General features: G+C 41.4%; 1 protein-coding gene across 1 annotated transcript in view; it reads left to right on the forward strand.

Moving 5' to 3' along the window:
• LOC140462919 (venom phosphodiesterase 1-like) overlaps positions 1-24,520 on the forward strand; it is a 125,683-nt gene that overhangs the window by 9,276 nt on the left and 91,887 nt on the right. The window contains exons 2-6 of the mRNA XM_072556415.1: positions 1,273-1,366; positions 3,657-3,779; positions 10,580-10,705; positions 11,443-11,503; positions 20,532-20,629. Coding sequence (XP_072412516.1) covers positions 1,273-1,366; positions 3,657-3,779; positions 10,580-10,705; positions 11,443-11,503; positions 20,532-20,629 — 502 coding nt within the window. The remainder of the gene's footprint in view (positions 1-1,272; positions 1,367-3,656; positions 3,780-10,579; positions 10,706-11,442; positions 11,504-20,531; positions 20,630-24,520) is intronic.

Below are 24,520 nucleotides of genomic sequence, written 5' to 3' on the forward strand. Positions count from 1 at the left end.
ACTGCGTGAGCTGGATGCAGAGAGACTTTAGTGTGATTTGGACAAGTTAAGTAAGTAGGCAAATATATGGCAAATGCAGTATAATGTGAATAAATGTAAAGTTATCCACTTCAGTAGCAAAAGCAGGTGAGAGATTGGGAAAGGGGGAGGTGAAACAAAACTAGGATGGCCTTGTACCCCACTCACTGAAAGTAAGCATGCAGGTGAACCAGCTGGTAAAGAAGGCCTTCATGGAGAGATAATCCAAGTTCAGGAACAGAATGTCTTGCTTCAACTGTACAGGGTTTTTGTAAGATAACACCTGGAGTATTGTGTGTAGTTTTGGCTTCCTTATGTGAGAAATATCATTTTGGCTATTGAAGGAGTGCAAAGAAAGTTTACCAGACTGATTCCTGGGATGGTAGGACTGACGCATGGTTAGAAACTAGACTGAAACTATATACACTTGAGTTCAGAAGAGTGAAGGGATATCTCATAGAAACCTATAAATCCTAAAGATTAGAGAGGGTAGATGCAGGAAGAATGTTCTCATTGACTGGGAGTCCAGAACAAGGAGTGACAGTATTATGACACAGAGAAAAATGTTGTGGATGTTAGAAATCTGAAATTAAAACAGGAAATATTGGAAATATTCAATATGTCCAAAGCATCCATGGAGAGAGAAAGTTACTCTTTTACATTGATATCTTCTCAACTTGACTGGAGTCCTAACACAATCAGAAGGATTCCTCTGTTATAACAATGCATTCTTTTTAGTTGGATGATTCAAAGTTAGACAATAATATCTGCAACAAAGTTAGAAATTTCAGATATTATATGTCTCTCAAATTGGGAGCTGTCTATCTATAATATCAGTGCATGATGATTGAATAAAGTTTTTAAACACATAGATTTAACATTTTGAAAATCCTGTACAATTATAGCCAATATTACCAAAGATCCTAGGTTCCGATTATGGGGTTAATTATATTGAGAATTTCTGGCACCTATCATTTGCTTCATGAACTTTTGAATACAATTTGTCAAAAGGTGTTCGTTTATATTGCACACTCACTTCAGAAGTGGACTATAAACATACCACACCCATGAAGTAAATATTCATTTCGTAAGATTTCTTGGAGGAGTATTTTTAATGAGAGAAGAGACTTTCATCTTTGAACTTAAGATTGCAAAGTGCTGAATTCAGAAGTTTTATGTGTTATTTTGATATCTTCTGTTATGGTATTTGTGTTATCTGGTTGAGTTAATGTGGTGACAACATTTTCTTGGCAGGTGCTACTTGTTTGTTTAGTTGTTATATCACTTGGACTTGGACTTGGACTTGGCCTTCATCAAAGACCCCAGCAGCCTTCAGTTGCAAAAACAAGTGAGTTTTCTTTCTGATTCTTTGCACAACTGTAGATAGACCAAAGTGAGTACTGAAACGTCCTCAGTGAGCCAGGCTTCCTCACCCTTGGGGGCCTGCTACAAAAATATCCAACATGTTTACCTTTTCCTGTCAATCCAAAACAATTGATCAAAACAAGCGCTCGGCTTCTCATGTATATATTCAAAGGAGCTAACCTTGCAACCCCCTGTGAATTGGCATATATATGCAATAGGATTATTTATTATCTCTAGCATCTTGCTTGTCTAACCAAAATTGATTAATTGGGCATGACTAAAAATTGCCAGTGCTCTTACAAACTGCAGTAGTATCTCGTCAAATTGTCGCATTGTCAGTTACCATACACACTTCCAGCAGCAATAGCTGGATGGCAGACAGGATCTAAAGCATTGAGCAATCTTGCTACATGTAATCTGTGGTAACTTAGCTCATAGTAACACCCCGACTGAGGGGCACTTGTGTTGCAGGGGCAGTGTCTCTACCTCTGGGTCAGAACATTCAGGTTTAAGTCCCACCTGCCACAGAGGTATGTCATAATTTATCTGAACAGATTGATTAAAGGATTATTCTTTTTATGTCAGCCAAAAAAGCTCAGTTGGTAGAGTATTAGACTGAAGATCTAAAGGTTCCTGGTTCAGTCATGGATTTGAGCAAAATATCTCAAGGAGAAATCCTACCCAGTCAATTCCATTTCAGTAATGCAATAGTAGAGTCCCTATCTTTAGGTCAGAAAGGTTTAAGTCCTAACTGACCCAGACTGTGCCAAATCATATCTGACTAGGTTGATGAAAAATGTCCTACATCCTGACTGTGAATTAAGCCTGGACTTCCTGATCTGTATTGCTGACCATCTCATTGAATTGACTGTCAAGTTACCTTTTTCAATGCTTTCTTTACCTTTTCTTTGGTTATTATCCCTTACATGTACCTCTCTCCCAAGTCAGGTGTTTTACCTTTGAGAACTATTATTAAAACTTTTACAATTGTAACTGTTTGCCAGTTTGCTCAACTGTGCACAGTTGTGTTCCAATAAGTATTCCCCAATTTACTCTGTCCTCATTCTTGTTCTGTCACTAATGAATAAGTTCTGCATCTGTGTGGAACGAGGGAGCTCAAAGCCCCCTAACCCCAAGCCAGTGTTGCCAGCCCAAGCAAGAAGCTGGAATTTATGAACCTTGGCAGCACCATGACTGATGGTATTCGAAAGTGAAGACTGCAGATGCTGGAGATTAGAGTAGAGAGTGTGATGCTGGAAAAGTACAGCAGGTCAAGCAGCGTCCGAGGAGCAGGAAAATCAATGTTTCAGCATCAGGATGAAGGGCTTTTGCCCGAAACATTGATTTTCCTGCTCCTCGGATGCTGCCTGACCTGCTGTGCTTTTCCAGCACTGCACTCTCGACCAATTACTGATGGTGCCCACTACTGAGGCTGCTGTCCAGAGGAACCTTAATGTAAGTTGTTTTGAGGAAGCTGAAGCTACTTAGATAATACCCAGCATTTGGAGTGGAAAGCTGGTGCTTTTCAGGTGGCAGGATTTTAGCACACAGGGACAACTATCCATGGGTTGTCAAGGAGGAACCACTCACCAGTCCCACCCTACCCCTCCCACTCAAATCCAACCCAGGATCCCTCTAAACAGCCAGCAGGCTTACCTGGCCATATTTTTGTATGGTGGTGGACCCTTTCAATGCGAGCAAAATGCTGACAGGCCAGGGATTATCCCCTATATGGGCTATTAAATGACTCAATTACTGTCGGGTGTATGACCAGCCACCATGGGGCCTGTTGCTGGCAATATGCCACGTCAGTAGGAAGATGCCAGGTCTCCTGTTTCTCAGCTATTGAAACGTTGACCCCATATTTTTGTTTTCCTATATTCATTATATTGGCTAATGGGTGTCTCTTTGTCACGAACAGTTATTCTTCATATGCAAGTTTAGGAAAGGGCTTTTATTTGAGTAAGAAAATATTAGAACTGTAGCCCAAACTTTCCCACAGCCAATTGTGCCATTTTGGAAAGGATCATTGAAATAAACAACAGTGAGAGGTCTGGTTAATTCTCCTTCAAAACATTGAGACCAGTTACATAATGGAGAAGAGTCTGGAACCTTTCTGGACCAATTCCAGTTGGAAAGTAGCTATTGAACAATTGGTGATTCTCCAGTCTTATTGTAACTGTAGATCCGATTTGGAAAATAGAGCTGAATTCTCAACACATCGCAGTAGTATCTTTTAGGTTATTTTTTATAATGATCATTTAATGTTCCAGTAAGCTGCAGAAACCAATGCTTTGCACCCTTTGATGAGGAAAGCATGGACTGCCGTTGTGACAGACTCTGTAATGAAGCTGGAAGCTGTTGTTGGGATTTTTCAGAAATCTGTCTTCAGCCTGGTAAGTGTAAGAAAGACAGCATTCTACAACTATAGTTTCTTCAAAGTTTTATTTTCCTTTCCCTCCTTTTCCATCATTTTTAATTAAAAACTCTTTGATAGTGGAAATAGGGCATGTGTTTTGAAATTTCTGCGCTCAAAACAGTTTCTCAAAAAAGTAGTTTTGGATATGAAGTTTGATTTATTAAAGAAAAGTCAATTTACAGAAATGCTCATTATAATCCAATAATGGTTTAGAAACATAGGCTTGAATCATAATTCCCAATAATGGATGGGTCGGTGTTGGGTAAGTGTAAAATGCAAAAACAATTGGAACCCAAACCACATCAAAACCACCCATTTCTTGGTTTCATGGATGTGAGAGGTTTAGATAATTCAGTCATGGGATTTGGCCATTGCTGACAGGCCAACATTGTAATTGCTCATCCCTGGTTGCCCTTGAAAGAGCGGTAGTGAGCTGTCTTCTTAAACAAAGGCAGTGTGTTTCATGTGAGATTTTGACTCAGCAACAGTAAAGATATGGTTCCAAATCAGGATGGTGTGTGGCTTGTGGGGAGCTTGCAGATGATAGTGTTTTCATGCATCTCCTGGCCTTATCTATATGGTGGATGTCATGGGATTGGAATGTATTGTTGAAGGATCCTTGGTGACTTTCTGCAGTGCATCTTGTAGATGGTAAATGCTGCTACCACAGTGATAAAGGCAGAGAATGTTGAAGATAGTGGTTGGGATTACAATATATAACAATGATATGAATTGATAACAATGCTATTATCAATCTTTTGAACAAACCTCTCAAATTTTAATGTTGATCTCACTCTCTTAACTTTCTCTGTGGCTGTGACTATATTCTACACTCTGTTCTATTACCTGATGCACTTTGTACGGTATGATTTACCTGGAGAGCACACAAATCAACACTTTTCCCTGTATCTCAGTACGTGTGACAACAATAAATCAAATGAAATCAATCAAGAGGATTGTTTTGTCCTGGATGCTGTTGAAGCTTCTTGAGTGTTATTGGAGCTGCACCCATCCCGGCAAGTTGAGAGTATTCCAACACACTGCTGACCTGTACTTTGCAGATTGTGGAGTGAATTGGGAAAACAGGAGATGATTTGATCAGCAAAGAATTTCTAGCCTCTAACTTATTCTTTTACCAATCTTAGGACGTAGACAACAAGGAATTCAGTGACAGTAACACCATTGAATGTCAAAGGGCAATAGTTAGATTCTCTCTTTTTGGAGCTGGCCTTTGCCTGGCATTTGTGTTGTGTCAATGTCACATGCCCCTTGTTAGCCCAAGCCTGGATATTGTCAGGTTCGTGCTGCATGTGGATGCAGGCTACTTCAGCATCTGCGGAGTCCTGAATGGTGCAATTATCACAGAACGTCCCCACATCTGATCTTATGAAAAAGAGATGCTCAAACAGTACCCTCAGAAATTGCTGCACTGATGTTCTGGGACAGAATGACTGACCTCCAGCAGTCTTCTTTTTCCCTTGTGCTGGAGATGAAGAGTTAATAACTAAACTTATCATCGGACGTATGCAGCCATTCAATTCCGATAAAAAGGCAGTCTGCCTTCGTTTAATAGCAATTAACTTAACAGCCAGGTTTTCCAGGCCTTGGAAAACCCCATAGTAGGTGAAAAGAAGTAAGGGTTTGAATCCATAAAGTAATTGCCCATACAGAACTGCTTGTAGACAGGAGTGCTTCAACTATGCGTCAAGATGTTCTGTAACTGCACCCCCATTTCACCACCCCATAATGATCTGTATATCCCCTTGATCACTGCTGAAAACCCCAACAGTCCCACCTCCTCTACACCCCACAACCCCAAACCAACTGTCTGCCATTGGCTGTCCTGACCACAATCGAACAGCCTCAATTCCTTAACTGGTAATTCCCTATATTACCACCGTCCCTTCCATGACGGGACCCCACCACTAGGTACTGAATTAATTCCACAGAGGCGGGTATCCTTTCACCAAGTCACCCTTTATTTAAACATGGAAAGCCTTTGATACTGATCTAGCTCCCTCAGATCCAGCTCCCAGTGTGTCAGGATGTCTGACACTCCTGTTTATATCTGTCAGCCAGGACTCCTTGATTAGATCATCTTAACAGCCCCAATCAGGGAATTCATATCCTATGAGGTCCACCTGGCTGACTGCATTACAATTACTACAGGTACAGTCGGTTCTGATATAATGCAATAGTTCAGTGTCTGTGAGATCTCACGTTATAAGAAATCCATTTAAACTAATGGGGCCGGAATAGCTTTATAGCCAATACAGGTAAGAAAAGGACAGGTAAGGAATGGTCTAAATTCTTCAACCACATTAAAGCCAATTTGCCTTGAAGAAACATGTGTTATAGCAGAACCGACTGTACCTGCTTGACTATGACCTGTATGAGGCTTCCTGTACAATCAGCAGTTTGAGTTCGGTAAACTGGCAAATGTTATAGGAAATCTGAAGTTAAAAATGATAGGGCGCTTGAAATGTCTGCTTTTCTGAGATTCCTGACCTCATAATGACTCCTGGAAAGGAACTTCTGGCTAAAATCCAAGCCAAGCAACTGCAAGTTAAAACATTGAAGATGCAGCTTAATCCATTGTATCTGTGCTCATGTTCAGATCTAGTTCAATTTTCCTCAACTGCTTCACGTCCTTTTTTTTCCTGAAAGTGTTTATCCATAACTCATTAAATTGATTTTATGTGCTCTGCCTCAAAAGAGATGTTTGATAAAGTATTTCATGTTTCAGTAAATTTTGTTGTGAAAATATTTCTTCACATTTCCCTTCATTATTGAAGTTAAGATTTTAATTTGTTTCTAATTGTTTCCAATTCACCAACTGGTGGAAATAGCTTTTAACTGTTTGCTCCTCTGGTCTCCCTCCAATAGGAAAGATGCTGTGATACTTAGAAGGGTTCAGAAAAGACTTACAAGGATGTTGCCAGGGTTGGAGAGTTTGAGCTATAGGGAGAGGCTGAGTAGGCTGGAGCCGGTTTCCCTGGAGCATCGGAGACTGAGGGGTAACCTCATAGAAGTTTATAAAATTATGAAGGGCATGGATTGGATAAATAGACAAAATCTTTTCCCTCGGGTGGGGCAGTCCAGAACTGAGGGAAACTGAGGTTTACAGTGAGAGGGGAAAGATTTAAAAGAGGTGGTGCATGTATGGAATGAGCTGCCAGAGGAAGTGGTGGAGGTTGGTACAATTGCAGCATTTAAAAGGCATCTGGATGGGTATTTGAGTAGGAAGGATTTGGAGGGATATGGGCCAAGTGCTCGCAAATGGCATTAGATTAATTGAGGATATCTGGTTGGCATGGACAAGTTGGACCAAAGGGTCTGTTTCTGTGCTGTACATCTCCAAGACTCTATGATTCTAAATGAAAGAACTGTAAATTCTGTAAATCAGAAACAAAAACAGAAATTGCTGGAAAAACTCAGTATTCTCAGGCCATATCTCTGTAGAGAAATCAGAGTTAATGTTTCGTGGGGGGGGTGGGGGGATTCGAGATCGAGTGACCCTTCCTCAGAAAACATATCAAAGCAGCAGGTTTGATTGAGATCTACAGCTAGGGAAGAGGCTGTTCAGTTTTTTGTTGCTACAGACTTGATGGGCTAAAGAGCCTCTTTCCATGCTGTTTGATTCCGTGACAGTGCCTCTGAACAAGCTGGGTAAAAACGAGTTAATTGGTAGCACATTACAGTAATGCAGCAATAAGTTTCTTGACAGAAATAGAACCCAATTTTCAACCCAATGTTTTAACATGAGATGAGGATCTCACTATGGAGTGGCAAGAGGCTATTTGCATGCATTAACACCTCATTATCATCTCATTTTGCCTTGTTATATTCAGTTTGCTATTTTCCCAGGCAGTGGAGAGAAACTGGACTGTTCCTAACATAAAAGGCAAAGCAGGTAGCAGTTGGCTGCAGCTTGCCAAATAAAAACCAAAAGAACTGCAGATGCTGTAAATCAGAAACAAAAATAGGGATAGCTGGAAAAGCTCGGCAGGTCTTGCAGCATCCGTGAACAGAAATCAAAGTTAACGTTTCAGATCTGGTGACCCTTACTCAGAACTGAGGAAGGATCACTGGAGCCGAAACATGAACTTTGATTTCTGTTCACAGATGCTGCCAGCCTGCTGAGCTTTTCCAGCTATCCCTGTTTTTATGACTGCAGTTTTCTGTTGCGCCTCTGGGCCTCTATCTTGGAAAGCATTCCCCAGCACCTCAGGAGCTGTTTAATGGGTAGTAACTGGCTGAACCTTCCATCCATGGAGCTGACATCAGCAAAACAACAGCCTCACCATGTATTGGGGTGCATTTAGGACTAGCTTTTAATGTGGTTCAGCATTTTAATACTCACTTTATGCCTACAGGAATGCTTTCAGCATCTCTGCATTCCCTTGCCATGTCTTTTAGAGCAATCAGGTAACCAGGCAGTTTGTCCTATTTGGTTGCAATAAACAGTCAAGAGGAACTATGGTCAGTAAAGAAAAAAGTGGTAAGGTGTTTTGAGTGATTGAGTAAGAACTGCAGAGAGCAGGGAAGGTTGTAGTTGAGAGGGTAAGGTGGGTAAGAATGACATAGCCTTATTGGAGGGTGCAGTAACAATGACACAGTGAAAGTGAGATAGTAGAGAAAAGATGGTGGCACTTACCATTGCGAATGCAGAAAGTAATTAACTTCCTGTGACATTGCTGTGTATTCCTCTAGACCATGGACACTGCACTGACTCAAGTGGTTACTTCAAACATTTGACATAGTGCACAACTGGGGTTTAAATGTAGTGCCTGGAAATTGAATGCGGAAGGTTCCAGCACTGACTAGCATTTCACTAGCATGAGAACAGCACCATCGAGGTGTATACTTAATAAGATGAGCAGCGGAGAATTATACAAATTAACTCACTGGAGCTTTCAGAGAAAAAAACCCTCCACTCTGTGGAGGTAATAGCCTAGTGGTATTACTGCGGGAAAATTATCTCAGAGACCCGAGTAATGTTCTGGGGACTTGGTTTCAAATCCCACCATGGCAGATTGTGAAATTTGAATTCATTAAAAAACCTGGAATTAAGAGACTAATGATGACATGAATTCATTGTCAATTGTGGTAAAACTCAACTGGTTCACTAATGCCCTTTTGAGAGGGAAATCTGCCATCCTTACCCGGTCTGACCTACATGTGACTCCAGATCTACAGAGATGTGGTTTACTTGTAACTGCCCTCTGGCCAGTTAGGTTTGGGAAATAAATGTTGGTTCAGCAGGCGATGCTCACATTCCATGAGTGAATACAAAAATCTCCCAAAAGTGACACAGCCAATATTTGAAAAAATTCAGGTTGCAAGGATGAATATGTGGGGAAACATTCAGTCCTTATCGTATTGGCAGTTGTGTTTGGCTCAAAAGACCACATCAACTCTCAAAGTAAAATAAACTACATAAGTGGTGTACTCAGGAAAGCAAAATGTAATGACTAGGATTCCATCAGGACTACAACTAGTTGGATAGAAGCCTTCCAGATTATAATAAGGAGTGGGTATTTGCTTTACAAGTATTGAATCCCAAAAATGTCACTATCTTATAGTAAGAACTTAAATTGACTTTCTGTTGCCTGTTCCAGTGCCTCAGATAATAGTTAAAATTTCAGATCAACTATCAATATTTTTATGCTCCTGAACAAAACCTATCCCTCAAAAAAACAAACCAATCATCTTATTGTTGCTAATATGTTCTCCCTCATAGAATCATATAGTACAGAAGAGGTCCTTCAGCTCTTTAAGTTTGTACCACCAAAAGTACACAACGCTACACTGCCTACACTAGTTCTACCTTCCTGTACCGGACCAAGCCTGAATATTGTGAAATTTCTGGTGTCCATCCGAGTACTTTTTAAAGATTGTGAGGTTACCTGCCTCAACTACCTTCCCAGACAATATATTCCAGATCCCACCCCACCCATGCCCACCCTCTGGATGAAATAGGATTTCCTCAGATCTCCTCAAAACATCTTGCCTTTTATTTTAAAATTGCCCATTCTTATGTAAACCCTTTGATTACGGGAACAGCTGTTTTCTATGCTCTTCATCATCTTACACACTTCTACCAAGACTCCATCAACCTTCTCTACACCAAAGAAAACAGCCCAGCTTATCCAGCTTTCTTGACACCTGAAATGCTCCATCCCAGGCAACAACTTGGTAAAATTACTTTACACCCCTTCCAGTCCAATCACATCTTTCCCATAGAGTGGTGGCCATGACTTTCTCACTATGTAAGGAGTGTTTCACTATTAGATTAGATTAGATTACTTACAGTGTGGAAACAGGCCCTTCGGCCCAACAAGTCCACACCGCCCCGCCAAAGCGCAACCCACCCATACCCCTACATCTACCCCTTACCTAACACTACGGGCAATTTAGCATGGCCAATTCACCTGACCTGCACATCTTTGGACTGTGGGAGGAAACCGGAGCACCCGGAGGAAACCCACGCAGACACGGGGAGAATGTGCAAACTCCACACAGACAGTCGCCTGAGGCGGGAATTGAACCCGGGTCTCTGGCGCTGTGAGGCAGCAGTGCTAACCACTGTGCCACCGTGTAACAAGTATTCTGATTTATTATAAAATAAACACTTTAATATCTTTATAAGTTTGATGAAATGCTTTTTACTTTTCATTTAGAGTGGAAGGTACATGCTAATCACAGATTGATATTCTAACTGTACAGTTTCTTCTTTGTTTGGAAGCTGGATTAACTGAATATTTTGTAATTTAGCTGAGCTCTGGACATGCACCAAGTTCCGCTGTGGGGAGAGCCGTTTACCTACTAGCCGCTGTTCATGTTCTGATGATTGTTTGGAAAATGGTGATTGTTGCACTGATTACAAGACAGTTTGTAAAGGTAAGGAGTTTCAACCATGCAAATTTTAACATTAGCCCCACCTTACATGCTTAACACTGCAGTTATCCACATTATATCTCAATTTAGCTAAAATCTTTTCTACCTCTGAGTTGTGGTACCAGCATAGACCTTTGCACCCTCTGCAGACTTGCCACTTGTTTTTTTTCCTCTAAAATGTACTTCACTCATAAAATATAAAAAGATACCTTTCCAGACGTTTCAAATTGGACATTATGGAAAGGATAGTAAAATTCAACTTTTTGCCATTCAGCCTGTTGCAGTCTGTGGTGCCTTAATACAATTGCAATATGTGCAATACTCACTGTATATATTCAATGGCAAGATCAAAGACCAAGGAGTTTGATGAAGTTGTCAGACCCTTGGTAAGCAATGGGTGAAAGACCTGAAAACTGTTTCATCCAGATCATATACGTAGATTTTAAAAAGTAATGATTCCAATACCTGTATTCCAATATTGATCAATTGTCATGTAGTGATAATGATTGTGAACTATTGTAGGACAAACTAAACCTGAGGGGTTATTTAAATGAAAACATAAATTTAAGTCTCATTTGTGTGTGTCAAGTATTTGAGGAAATAGGTGTTTGTCATCATCTGTTGTAGATACAATTTGAGATTATGAATACATCAATAATTACAATTTAACAGCAATACCAAGAATGAGAGCAACTTGTAGTTTTCAAAAGTTAATTTAAATGATTTTGTTTCTTGTGTAGCGGAAACGTCTTGGGTGGAAGATGAGTGTGAAGAAATAACTGCCCCTCAATGTCCAGCAGGGTAAGGCATGTAGTAATTTGAAGAGTTTGTCAACTGTATGTTTTGCTTTGTAGAGAAAACAGAAAAACACAGCCATATTTAGAATGAGAAGATGGACAGATTACATCAAATGAAATCATTATATGATTTATTAGCACAGTGTACATTTTATCTTCTTTGTACAATCAATTTTCTGACTAGAATTACAAATTTACCAAGTTTTGTAAATATCTTGAGTGTTCTAAATTTGCAGGAATTTTATGTGTAAACTATGCTCACACACTAACCTTTGAGTCACAAAATTAACTTAGGGATATTTGGAGGTACCATATTTAAAATGACAGGTTAAACTGAGGTCCCATCCATTCTTCCCATTGTATGTAAAAGATCCTGTGACATGGAAGAGATGGAGAATTCCATACAGTGTCTTAAGTAACAACATGTCAAAACATGATTATCTCATCATTTTTACATTTTAGATAGGATCTTGCTATCAATTAAATTCAAATTGATGAATTTGAATTCAAAAGAGCTTTGTTGGCTATAATGACATGAGGGATATCTGGAGGTCACTGTGAGTCTTTTTAAGTGCATCTACTTTGTGTAAAAGTCCTGGTGTGCAGCACAACTTTTATCTAGTTTTCTAAATCAGGAGGGCAAATGCTATCAGGAAGATTCCAGGATATGTCCCAAGCATAAGCCCTTTGATGAGTTGCAAAATGATTGCTCGGATGCAGATGCATTATGTTTTTCCAGATAAGGCGTTAAAGCTATCAAGAGGGTTGATAAGTTCATGGAAGAAAATATTTAAGTCTGAAGAGAAAAGACTTGAGCCATATTGAGCCAGGAAGGGACAAAGATTAAAAATGTGAGTCGGGAGAAGTAGTCAAGGTTCACATCAGTGTAAAACAGTAAGAAATTAAAACCAGCTCCATATTTGTATGCACAAAGAATTCATAACAAAATAGATGAATGAATAACAAAAATAAATATTTATTTTACCTAGCTATTATTGAAATATAAATCCCCTGGGGGTATCAAGGTTAGGAACTTAGATTTCGAAAGGAGAGCCAAGTGGGAAATGAGGTGCATTATACCCAATTATAAATTATAAGATGAAATCAGTGGAGAGAATGAGTTGTAGCCCAGAATTAAGGATATAGAATCAATGTTTTTCTCGGATTCTTAAGAAGCTGAGAGGATGTTTCTCTTCATTGGAGAGTCTAGGACCAGAGGGCATAGCCTCACAATAAAGGGGTGCCAATTTAAGACTGAGATGAGGAAGAATTTCTTCTCTCAGAGGATTAAGAGTCTTTGGGGGAACTCCTTGTCACATTTTTGATCAGTCAGGAAATCAAGGATTATGGAGAAAGGGCAGGAAGGACATGAGAAATGTTGGATCAGCCATGATTCTACTGAATGGTACAGCAGGCTCAAACAGCCCAACTCCTGTTCCTCAAACTTGTGGTCTTGTGATGTGGTTAGAGTTAATAATTTATAATGTACAGAACATTGGTAAGTTTAATTTGCAGCACCCCTGACAGAATATAAATTAAAAATTAGAGAAACATGTAACAAGATTAACACAATCAATATGAAGGGGTTTAACTCTTCTTGTATGCTGGACAAGCCTGGTTGGCAGAAGTAACTTGGAGGATCCGTTTAATAAATGTATTCAATATGGTTTTCTCAAATAATATTTTGAGGGACTAACTAGGGAGCTGGCCACTTGAGATAGATTCTTGCGTTATGAGATAGTTGTAAATGTCACCTGAGGAGGAGTGATTGTAACACAAAGGAATTTCATATCAAGTTTGAGAATGATGTGGTAACCACTCAAACTAAGGATTAAGTTAATACAAAATTAGTTACAGTGGTAAAAGCGGAAATTAGCAGGGAGAGGTTATGAAATTAGGCCATAATATATGATGATGGTTAAGCATTGACAAGTGTTTGAAGAAATAATTCATAATTTGCAAAGAGTACACATTCCATTGAAAAGTTTCAGAAGTGATGCAATCGTGGCTAAGTAAACTATCAATGATGAAATTATGGGCGGCATGGATAGGGTAAATAGGCAAAGTCTTTTCCCTGGGGTCGGGGAGTCCATAACTAGAGGGCATAAGTTTAGGGTGAGAGGGGAAAGATATAAAAGAGACCTAAGGGGCAACTTTTTCACGCAGAGGGTGGTGCATGTATGGAATGAGCTGCCAGAGGAAGTGGTGGAGGCTGGTACAGTTGTAACATTTAAGAGGCATTTGGATGGGTATATAAATAGGAAGGGTTTGGAGGGATATGAGCCAGGTGCTGGCAAGTGGGATTAGATTGGGTTGGGATATCTGTTCAGCATGGATGAGTTGAACCAAAGGGTCTGTTTCCATGCTGTACATCTCTATGACTCTAAAGGCATAAAGGTTCATATTTATACAAAAGAGACCTTCAATATTACTGGAAGGGGAAGCAGGGCTGAGGTTTGTAAGGTTTTGAAAAATTAGCAGGGCATGACCAAGAACTTAATAATGATTATGTAAATAGAATGTGAATAAGTTAGCAAGAAATATAAAACAAGATTGGAGTAACAAGACTGTGAAAAGAAAGAGATTAACAAAAGTAAATGTAGCTCCCTTAGAGGCAGAGATGGGAAACAACTAAAGGCAAATAAGGAAATAAGACAGATGTTAAGCTCGTATTTTGAATCTCTCTTCACAGTAGAAAAAATAAAGAGTGCATATGAAATTGTGACAACAAATGAGAGTGAGAAACTTAAAATAATTAATTACAGTAAAGAAAAGGTGTTGGAGAAATTAATTGGACTAACAGTCAGTAAATTCTCTGGACATGATGGCCTTCAACCTAATATTAGAAAAATAGTCGATGCATTTGTTGTAATCTTCCAGAATTCCCTTGATTCCAGAATGGGCAGCCTGGATTGCAAAGTAGCAAACATTACTCCACTATTCAAAAGAAGAGGGAGTTTGGCAATTAAGAATTATAGTACCAAGTAATTGGATTTGAAACTTCATAAGGTATTTGATAAGATGACAGCTGGAAGGTTATGGCCCATGCTTTAGTATTACATGGTACAGAATAATATAAAAGCATGAATTGATGATTAGTTAATTAGCAAAAAAACAGAGTAGGGATAAATATATCATTTTGTGATAATGAGGGTACAACTAGTGGCATCTCATAAAGATTAATGTCAGGCCTTGATTAATTATTATTTCTGCCAGTAATGAAAGCACTGAATGTAATCCTTAACAGAATTATTTATGATATGTAGCTAGGTTAAAGTAAGTGATAAGGAAAATATAAAGGGACATTAAAAGTTTAAGTGATGGTGATAGAAAATATCAGATAGAGTATAACACAGTGACGTGTGAAAGTTTTATCTTTGTCCAAAAAATGGAAAAACTGAGTAATTTTAATAATTGCAAAATGTTTTTATATAGAGGGAATTGCATAACCTTTGGACATGAATCACAGAAAGTTAATATGCACGTACACTAAATAATTGGACAGGCAAATGACTTACCAACTTTTATTGCAAAAGAGTTGAAGTAATTAACTTTGCTCTTAAATGAGATTAAATGAAATCATATCTGAGGTGAAAATATATGAACCCCCCACCAGTAAGTCTTTGGGCTTGTTGCTTGCTGCAGCTTACCTCATTGCTGGTGACCTGTTTGAACTTTGACCCATGCACTCTTGTCTCATTTGAGATCATGAAGGGCTCTCCTCACCTGGCCTCATTTTTGAAGCCTGAGGGATAGAAATCAAAGATGGGTTGGGATGGTTGACAGGTTACCCCATTCAGACCTTGGGGTTGGGAGAATGGGGGAGTAAGGGCATCACATGTATGGACTCCTGATCATTGACCTCTCTGCACACTGCGAATCCCCCCTCCCAATTTCCATGTGGCCCAGCTCCCAGTGGTGTTGTTGGGAACTATAGAGCTATCAGCCAAGTGTTTTATTTAGAAGCTGCTTGAAGCAACACTAACATCCCATGAAAGAACAAAGGTCAATTATTAGAAGATACTCCAGGATCTATAATGTTGCTGACTTGGGAATTGTTTTTCCTAAATGCATATGTAGATTAGAGTGTTGCTGGAAAAGTACAGCAGGTCAGGCAGCATCTGAGGAGCAGGAAAATCGACGTTTCAGGCAAAAACCCCTTTCAGGCCTTTCCTAAATGCATACTTTATCTTGTCAGAGACCAAAGGCACTGTTTAATGGAGACAGTGGGGCTACTGACCAAACCATTTCACTTCTTTTCAGTAAAGCCTATGGAGGATAGTGGGCTAGTGTAGGTTAGGTGGGCTTGGATCGGCGCAACATCCAAAGGGCCTGTACTGTGCTGTATTGTTCTATGTTCTAATTAATTGGGCAGCAATGGGACTTTAACTAAGATCAAGGACACCAGGAGCAGACATCTCACCCACTGAGTGCAATTTACAGTAAGCACCAGAGGGAGATGATAGTTGTTATGGGAATCATACGTATTCAAAGCTCAGTGGGGAATGCCAGACAGTAAGCATGAGGGCAATTCTAGAGGAAGGGGTGACTCATGGGGATTCCCCCATTCCATGCCCAAAGCCAGGTCCCCAAAACAGGTATTGAGTGCCTTTGAATGAGGAACCAAACAGATCTTGAAGAATTTTAAAGAACTCACAGTGATCTCAGTTGGATAAGGTGTCAGATGCCAGTGATTCTTTGGAGTTTTGTTGGTAATTTTGAGAGTCAATACATCTGTCTACAATATTGTCTTTTCTTTTGCACTGTTTTTGCTAAGTCTTGAGCAGATTAATCAGTATATTAGTATTGTTATAGAACATAGAACATAGAAAAATACAGCGCAGTACAGGCCCTTCGGCCCTCGATGTTGCGCCGACCGAAGCCTACCCTAACCTACACTAGCCCAATAACCTCCATATGCTTGTCCAATGCCCGCTTAAATGACCATAAAGAGGGAGAGTCCACCACTGCTACTGGCAGGGCATTCCATGAACTCACAACCCGCTGAGTAAAAGATCTACCCCTAACATCTGTCCTATACCTACCACCCCTTAATTTAAAGCTGTGTCCCCTAGTAACAGCTGACTTTATTAGCGGAAAAAGGTTCTCACTGTCAACCCTATCTAAACCCCTAATCATCTTGTACACCTCTATCAAATCTCCCCTAAACCTTCTTTTCTCCAATGAGAAAAGCCCCAAGTGCCTCAGCCTTTCCTCATACGATCTTCCTACCATGCCAGGCAACATCCTGGTAAACCTCCTCTGCACCCGTTCCAGTGCCTCCACATCCTTCCTATAGTATGGCGACCAAAACCGCACACAATACTCCAGATGAGGCCGCACCAGAGTCTTATACAACTGCAACATGACCTCAGGACTCCGGAACTCAATTCCTCTACCAATAAAGCCCAGTACACCATATGCCTTCTTCACAGCACTATTTACCTGGGTGGCAACTTTCAAAGATCTGTGTACATGGACACCAAGATCCCTCTGCTCATCCACACTACCAAGTAGTCTACCATTAGCCCAGTAATCCATCTTCTTGTTACTCCTGCCAAAGTGAATGACTTCACAGTTAGCTACATTGAATTCCATTTGCCACCTTACTGCCCAGCTCTGCAACTTATCTATATCCCGCTGTAACCTGCCACATCCTTCTTTGCTGTCCACAACTCCACCGACTTTCATGTCATCCGCAAACTTGCTCACCCAGCCTTCAAGCCCCTCCTCCAGGTCATTTATAAAAATGACAAACAGCAATGGTCCCAAAACAGATCCTTGTGGAACACCGCTAGTAACTGCGCTCCAAGATGAACCTATACCATCAACTACTACCCTCTGTCTCCTTCCAGCCAGCCAATTCCTAATCCAAACCTCTAATGCACCCTCAATGCCATACCTCCGTAGTTTTTGCATTAGCCTGCCATGGGGTACCTTATCGAACGCCTTGCTAAAATCCATATACACCACATCTACTGCTTTACCCTCATCCACTTCCTTGGTCACCTTCTCAAAGAATTCAATAAGGTTTGTGAGGCACGACCTGCCCTTCACAAAACCATGCTGACTATCCTTGATCACATTATTCCTATCCAGATGTTCATAAATCCTATCCCTTACAATTCTCTCTAAGACTTTGCCCACAACAGAAGTGAGGCTCACCGGCCTATAGTTACTAGGGTTATCCCTACTCCCCTTCTTGAACAAGGGGACCACATTCGCTATCCTCCAGTCTTCTGGCACTATTCCCGTAGACAACGACAACATAAAAATCAAGGCCAATGGCTCCGCTATCTCCTCCCTAGCTTCCCAGAGGATCCTAGGATAAATACCATCAGGCCCAGGGGACTTATCTATTTTCATCCTTTCCAGTATTCCCCAGATCTCTTCCCTACGTACCTCAAGGCCATCCATTCTACTTAATTGTGACTCAATATTCACATCAGCAACAGTGTCCTGTTCCTGAGTGAATACTGACAAAAAGTATTGATTTAATGTCTCACCAATCTCCTCCGCCTCCACGCACAACTTCCCACTACTATCCTTGACTGGACCGATACCTACCCTAGTCATCCTTTTATTCCTGACATACCTATAGAAAGCCTTTGGGTTTTCCCTAATCCTACCAACTAAGGACTTTTCATGTCCCCTTCTCGCTGCTCTTAGCTCTCTCTTTAGATCCTTCCTGGCTACCTTATAACTCTCAATTGCCCCAACTGAACCTTCACGCCTCATCTTTACATAGGCCGCCCTCTTCCCTTTCAGAAGGGATTCCAATTCCTTATTAAACCATGGCTCCCACAAGACCCTTTACTCCCTGCCTGACTGGTACATACTTATCAAGGACACCCATTAGCTGTTCCTTGAATAATCTCCACATATCATTTGTGTTCTTCCCTTGAAGCCTTTTTTTCCAATCCAAGCATCCTAAGTCATGCCTCACCGCATCATAATTTCCCTGCCCCCAGCTATAACTGTTGCCCTGCAGTGCACACTTATCCCTCTCCATCACTAGAGTAAAAGTCACCGAGTTGTGGTCACTGCCCCCGAAGTGCTCACCTACCTCCAAGTCTAACACCTGCCCTGGTTCATTACCTAGAACCAAATCCAGTATAGTCTCACCTTCTGTTGGCCTGTCTACATATTGTGTCAGGAAACCCTCCTGCACACATTGGACAAACACCGACCCATCTAACGAACTCGAGCTATAGCTTTCCCAGTCAATATCTGGGAAGTTAAAGTCCCCCATAACAACCACCCTGCTACTTTCACTCTTCTCCTGAATCATCCTCGCAATACTTTCCTCTACTTCTCTCGGACTATTAGGAGGCCTGTAGAAAACTCCTAACAGGGTGACCTCACCTTTCCTATTTCTAACCTCCGCCCAAACTACCTCAGATGGCAAGTCTTCCTCCATCACCCTTTCTACTGCTGTAATACTATCTTTGACAAGCAATGCCACACCTCCCCCTCTTTTACCCCCACCTCTGACCCTACTAAAACATTTAAACCCTGGAACCTGCAACAGCCAATCCTGTCCCTGCTCTACCCATGTCTCCATAATAGCCACAACATCAAAGTCCCAGGTACCAACCCACGCTGCAAGTTCACCTACCTTATTTCTTATACTTCTGGCATTGAAGTATACACACTTCAAGCCACCTTCCTGTTTACAGGCACCCTCCTTCGAGATCGATGCCTTGTTCCTAACCTCTCTACACTCCAGGTCCTGTACCCTAAAAGCTACACTCCAGGTTCCCATGCCCCTGCAGAGTTAGTTTAAACCCTCCCAAAGAGCACTAGCAAACCTCCCCCCAAGGATACTGGTGCCCCTCAGGTTAAGGTGTAGACCATCCTGTTTATAGAGATCCCACCTTCCCCAGAAAGAACCCCAGTTGTCCAGAAACCGGAATCCCTCTCTCCTGCACCATCCCTGTAGCCACGCATTTAACTCTTCTCTCTCCCTATTCGTCGACTCTCTATCACGTGGCACGTGTAACAAACCAGAGACAACAACTCTGTTCGTTCTAGCTCTGAGCTTCCAACCTAGCTCCCTGAAAGCCTGTCTAACATCCTCACCCCTCTTCCTACCTATGTCGTTGGTGCCAACGTGGACCATGATCTGGGGCTGCTCCCCCTCCCCCTTAAGGACCCGGAAAACACGATCAGAGACATCACGTACCCTTGCACCTGGGAGGCAACATACCAATCGTGAGTCTCTGTTGCCCCGCAAAACCGTCTATCTGTGCCCCTCACTATTGAGTCCCCAATAATTATCGCTCTACCTTTCTCCGCCCTTCCCTTCTGAGCAACGGGGACAGGCTCCGTGCCAGAGGCCTGAACCTCGTTGCTTACCCCTGGTAAGTCATCCCCCCACAAGTATCCAATACTTGTTCTTGAGGGGAATGACCGCAGGGGGTCCCTGCACTGGCTGCTTCCTCCCACTTCCCCTCACTGTCACCCATCTCTCTATAACTTTCGGAGTAACTACTTCCCTAAAGCTCTGATCTATGACCACCTCTGCCTCCCGAATGATCCGCAGTTCATCCAACTCCAGCTCCAGTTCCCTAACACGGAGGAGCTGGAGATGGGTGCACTTCTTGCAAGTGTAATCAGGAGGGACGCTAATGGCTTCCCTCACCTCATACATGTTGCAAGAGGAACATTGCACTGCCTTTGCTGCCATCCCTCTAAAAGGTAAACTTTAAAAACTAGATCTAAAGAAACAAACAAGCAAAATGCAGCACTTACCTGCTTCCCACAACGGGTCTTATTATTAGGTTAGAGGAGGAGGGCGGGTGGGAGGCTCTACCCCTGTAGTGCCTCGAGTTCCTCGCCTGCGCGCTTTTATAAGAAAAAAACCTTCCCAGGTAAGCTAGCGCGACACCAGCTTCCGGGTCCGCTAGGCGCTTAAAAAAAAACTTAAAATTTTGTTGTTTAATTTAGTTTGAGAAGAAGTCTGATGTATACCTGACTACACTGTTACAAATTATGCAGAAATAAAATAATATCTGGTCTTTAAATTTCAGATTTTCTCAACCACCCTTGATATTGGTTTCATTAGATGGTTTCAGAGCCGAGTATTTAAAGACCTGGTATGGTTTGATGCCAGCTATTGACAAACTCAGTAAGTAACTGAAAATACAGACAAACAAAAAGCATCCAACAGTTTGGAATGTGTGCTTACAGTCAAAATCATTAAATCACTACTCAAATAAACATACTTTGTGGTTGATTTTGTGCTTAGTTCAGCTGTAGTACTCAAAGTATTAGTCTATTCATTGGAATCTTTCTTGTCTCTTATTTTAACCAAAGTAATAAGTAAGAAGATTGATTAACGTTTTCATTTAAAAACGTATGAAGTGTTACATGCAGCAAGATTTTAAGCCATTCCTTGCCCCAGTTTAGCATTTTCAAATCTGTGTTATCACTAGGTTGGAAATAAATAAATCAAATGCAACTTTTTAAAATGTTGGCAACATAATTTTGATTTAAAAATCCTATTGTAAAAGAAAGATGTGGATTGAAACTCTAATACTTATGTGATAAATTTGTAAAACAAAAACAATTAATTTTTGAGGACTTGTGGAATTGAGATTTGAACCAGTTAGCAGATAATTACTTTTCAGGAGTGCACGTTCTTACCAGCAGGTGTCCCTCAAGTGCATGTAATTTACACTGTTCCATTCTGAATGAAATACACGTAGTCCAAAACCTCGATCCTCACTTCCTTCCATTCCACTTATAAAACCTTCCTGAAAGCTGTTTATTTTGCCAAATCTTCGTTCATGTAGCTTAATCTTGTTCCCTGGGTGGAATTGTCCACACAGGACTTGAGAGCTGAGGTCAGGGAAACTCAAACTCCTACTGTGCTAGACTTTAATGTTGACTATGGGGACTTTGCCATGGGTGTAATGGTACCTGCTGGAGATCCAGGTCAGCGAGGGACTGTGAAGGAAGAACAAGGTGTTGGGTTCTTATCAGGCACCTTCAAGATGCCAGCTGCCTCAATCAGTTATTGAATGTCTGACAATGTGATATCCTTCCAGTAGCCTGCAAATAATCGTAACAGACTTTTCCTTTGCAGGCTTGCTGCTGGCAACTATCCCATTCTTGCTGCTGGGTGAGTCCCAGTAGCAGTGGCCTGAGTCCCTGAAGTAGACAATAATAGCTCATTGAAGGGCCTGAATTGACATTGAGTGGGAAGGTCAACCATGAGCTTGTCCACCACATACTTCGTGGATGGGGTGAGGGGGGGTGGGGGCAGGCAGGAAGGTGATGGGGCCTCCCTCTCTTCACCCTCCCATTTGATTAGATGTCCAACCTGCCTCAAAACACACTGTAATGCATTGTAATGTACCCTATGTGTGAAATTCTCATTCAGCAGTGAGTTGTTTTGAGTTGGCCAATTTGATTGGCTGTTTACAGTCCAACTCATTGTGGCAGGCAGGGTCTCAAAGTGTTAGGTGAATGGGATGTCCTCTGGCTGTAGAGAAACAGAACCCCACCTCTTCAGATGAATGGGAGAGAGAGAGAGAGCAAGAAAGAGAGAGTGGGAAGGGTGATTGGGGGGATGGGGATAGGAACAAGAATTGTACCCTATGACAGTGGCGCCCCCTTGCCAACTTTTTAACCTTAAATTAAAATATCTCCCTCTTCAACCAGACCACCATTGTGGAGGGGAAAGTGCTTCCCAGGTGACCTCAGGGGTGCATGAAGGCAAGCAGATAGAAGGACCTTAAAATCTGCTTGGAACACTGGGCCCTCTGGTATGTGATGAAACCAAAAACCTTATTTTTAAGTCCCTCAAAATTTATTCACTCATCAAAATTAAAATTAGGTCCTTGTTTTACTAATATTCTGCCAGTGTAAAAAAGGCCTGAATTCTGGTAAGGTTGAGACTGAGACTTGTATTTTACATCCGCTTGAACACTGACGCCGGCCAAATGTGGATACGGGTGAGTAGCCATGGAGGATGGTGGATTATGTTTTGTCATCAAGTTGGCACAGGGTCCATAAGGAGCTGTGTGAATTAGTTGGCAGAAATGACATGAGGGGTTAGTGGGTTTGATGGAGGGGCATGGGTTGGCATTAAGATTATGAGAAGCTATTGGTGGTTGCTCGGGGACATAAACTGGTGTGTGTTAAGATGGATAAAGTATAGATAATGATTGGGGGTGAGGATATTTGAGGGGTGAGGACGAGATAGCCTGATATTTAACAAAACAACTTTTATAACCATGGTAGGCCTTTTAACCAGCTTGCTTCAGTGTCTAGTGGCTCCTTGGCTCCCTCCATTCTGTATCTGACTATCCCACACATGCTCCTGGGCCGAAAACCATGTCTTCCAGAGCACTCTTTCTTGAGATGAGATATTTCCCAACTTGAACTCCCTACCTTGATGGTGAAGTCAGACTTATGTATTTCTGGGAGAATCTGGGCTGTCCTTAGGTTTCTGATCATTACCCTCTTAAAAGTGTGAATGGAGAGTTAGTTTAAGGTCCATTGAAGACTAGAATCAGTTAGGACCAATGTAATTAACCCTGGAAGAGCTTAATGACCATTTTTTAAAAGACAAGTGCTTTGCTCAGGATATGACAAAGTCTTTTCTTAATCCAGAAAGATATTAGAACCTCATGTTGGTGAGAGCATGTGAGCTGTTCAAGCTTACAACAGTATATCAGGATAAGCAACCACCTTTATTATACTGACCCATTTGTTCATTCGGGAGAAAGTGAGGACTGCAGATGCTGGAGATCAGAGCTGAAAAATGTGTTGCTGGAAAAGCGCAGCAGGTCAGGCAGCATTTTATTCGCCTACTTCATTGTGGGAGGACTGAAATGTCCAAGGTTGTGCAGACTAGGTGGATTAGCCAAGGGAAATGCAGGATTACAGGGATAAGGTGGGTATAGGTGGATCACTGATCAGAGGGATTCAATGGGCAAAATGGCTTTAAAAAAAAATCATTAAATAGCACTATCATGGGGGAGTGGGATTCAAGAATTTCATTTTGCAAGAATGGTCCTGTTGATAGTTAAGACAATAAACCTTATAAAATTCTAACAAAACAGATAAACAGAGGAAGGATATTCCCAGTGACTGGGAAGTCCAGTATCAGGGGTCACAGTTTAAGGATACCAGGTGGACTGTTTAAGTCTGAGGTAAGGAGAAATTTCTTCGCCCAGAGAGGTGAATCTGTGCAATTCTTTGCCATTGAAAGCTATTGAGGTCAAAATGTTGAATGTTTTCAAGAAGATGATAGCTATAGCTTTTAGGCCTAGAGGGATGGAAAGAAAATGTGAACAGGGTACGGAGTTGAATCATTAGCCATGATCATATTCAATGGCGGATCAGGCTCAAAGGGCTGAATGATCTACTACTGTTTCTGTTTTCTATGTATTTACAGGGTAGTATGACTGACTGGAACAAGAGGCAGAATATTATGAAAATAATTAATATTATACACTACCCTCCCCCCGACTCCTGACCCCCATTGCCCCAGGCAGAAAATAAGCAGCCAGTTGACCAGCCTGGAACAACCAACCACCGCCAAGCCTGCCAGATCTGCATGAGGCGAAGCAAGCTCCAAGTGGGTTTTCTGCCCTCATTGGCAGGTGGTCTGCAACAGTCCTAGAAGTGCCAGAACTCCATAGTGGGCACATTGCAGCCAAGTCACACAGAATTTTCACTCCATTTCAGCCCAGGGACTTTGGAATGAGGTCCTTTTGTTAACTCTGGGAGGTATATGAGGCTTTGGGTTTTAAAGACTGTGAGGGTAGAAGGGAAGGGGAGCTGTGCTGTCTTCTCAAATAGTGGCTCCAATGGACAAAGAACACTCTGCAGTGATAGCACGCCCTTCTTTCCTGCCATTAAAGACATTTTAACAAAACAACTGAGAACCTCACTCCACTCCTGCCTGCCTGCCTATGCCAAGCATATCTTAGCAAGGGTGATATAATATCGGAGTTAATTAAGTATTTAATAAGCTCAATCAACCCTTCATTATATATTTACGGAC

This window comes from Chiloscyllium punctatum, chromosome 3 (genome assembly GCF_047496795.1).
Source record: "Chiloscyllium punctatum isolate Juve2018m chromosome 3, sChiPun1.3, whole genome shotgun sequence".
NCBI lineage: Eukaryota > Metazoa > Chordata > Chondrichthyes > Orectolobiformes > Hemiscylliidae > Chiloscyllium > Chiloscyllium punctatum.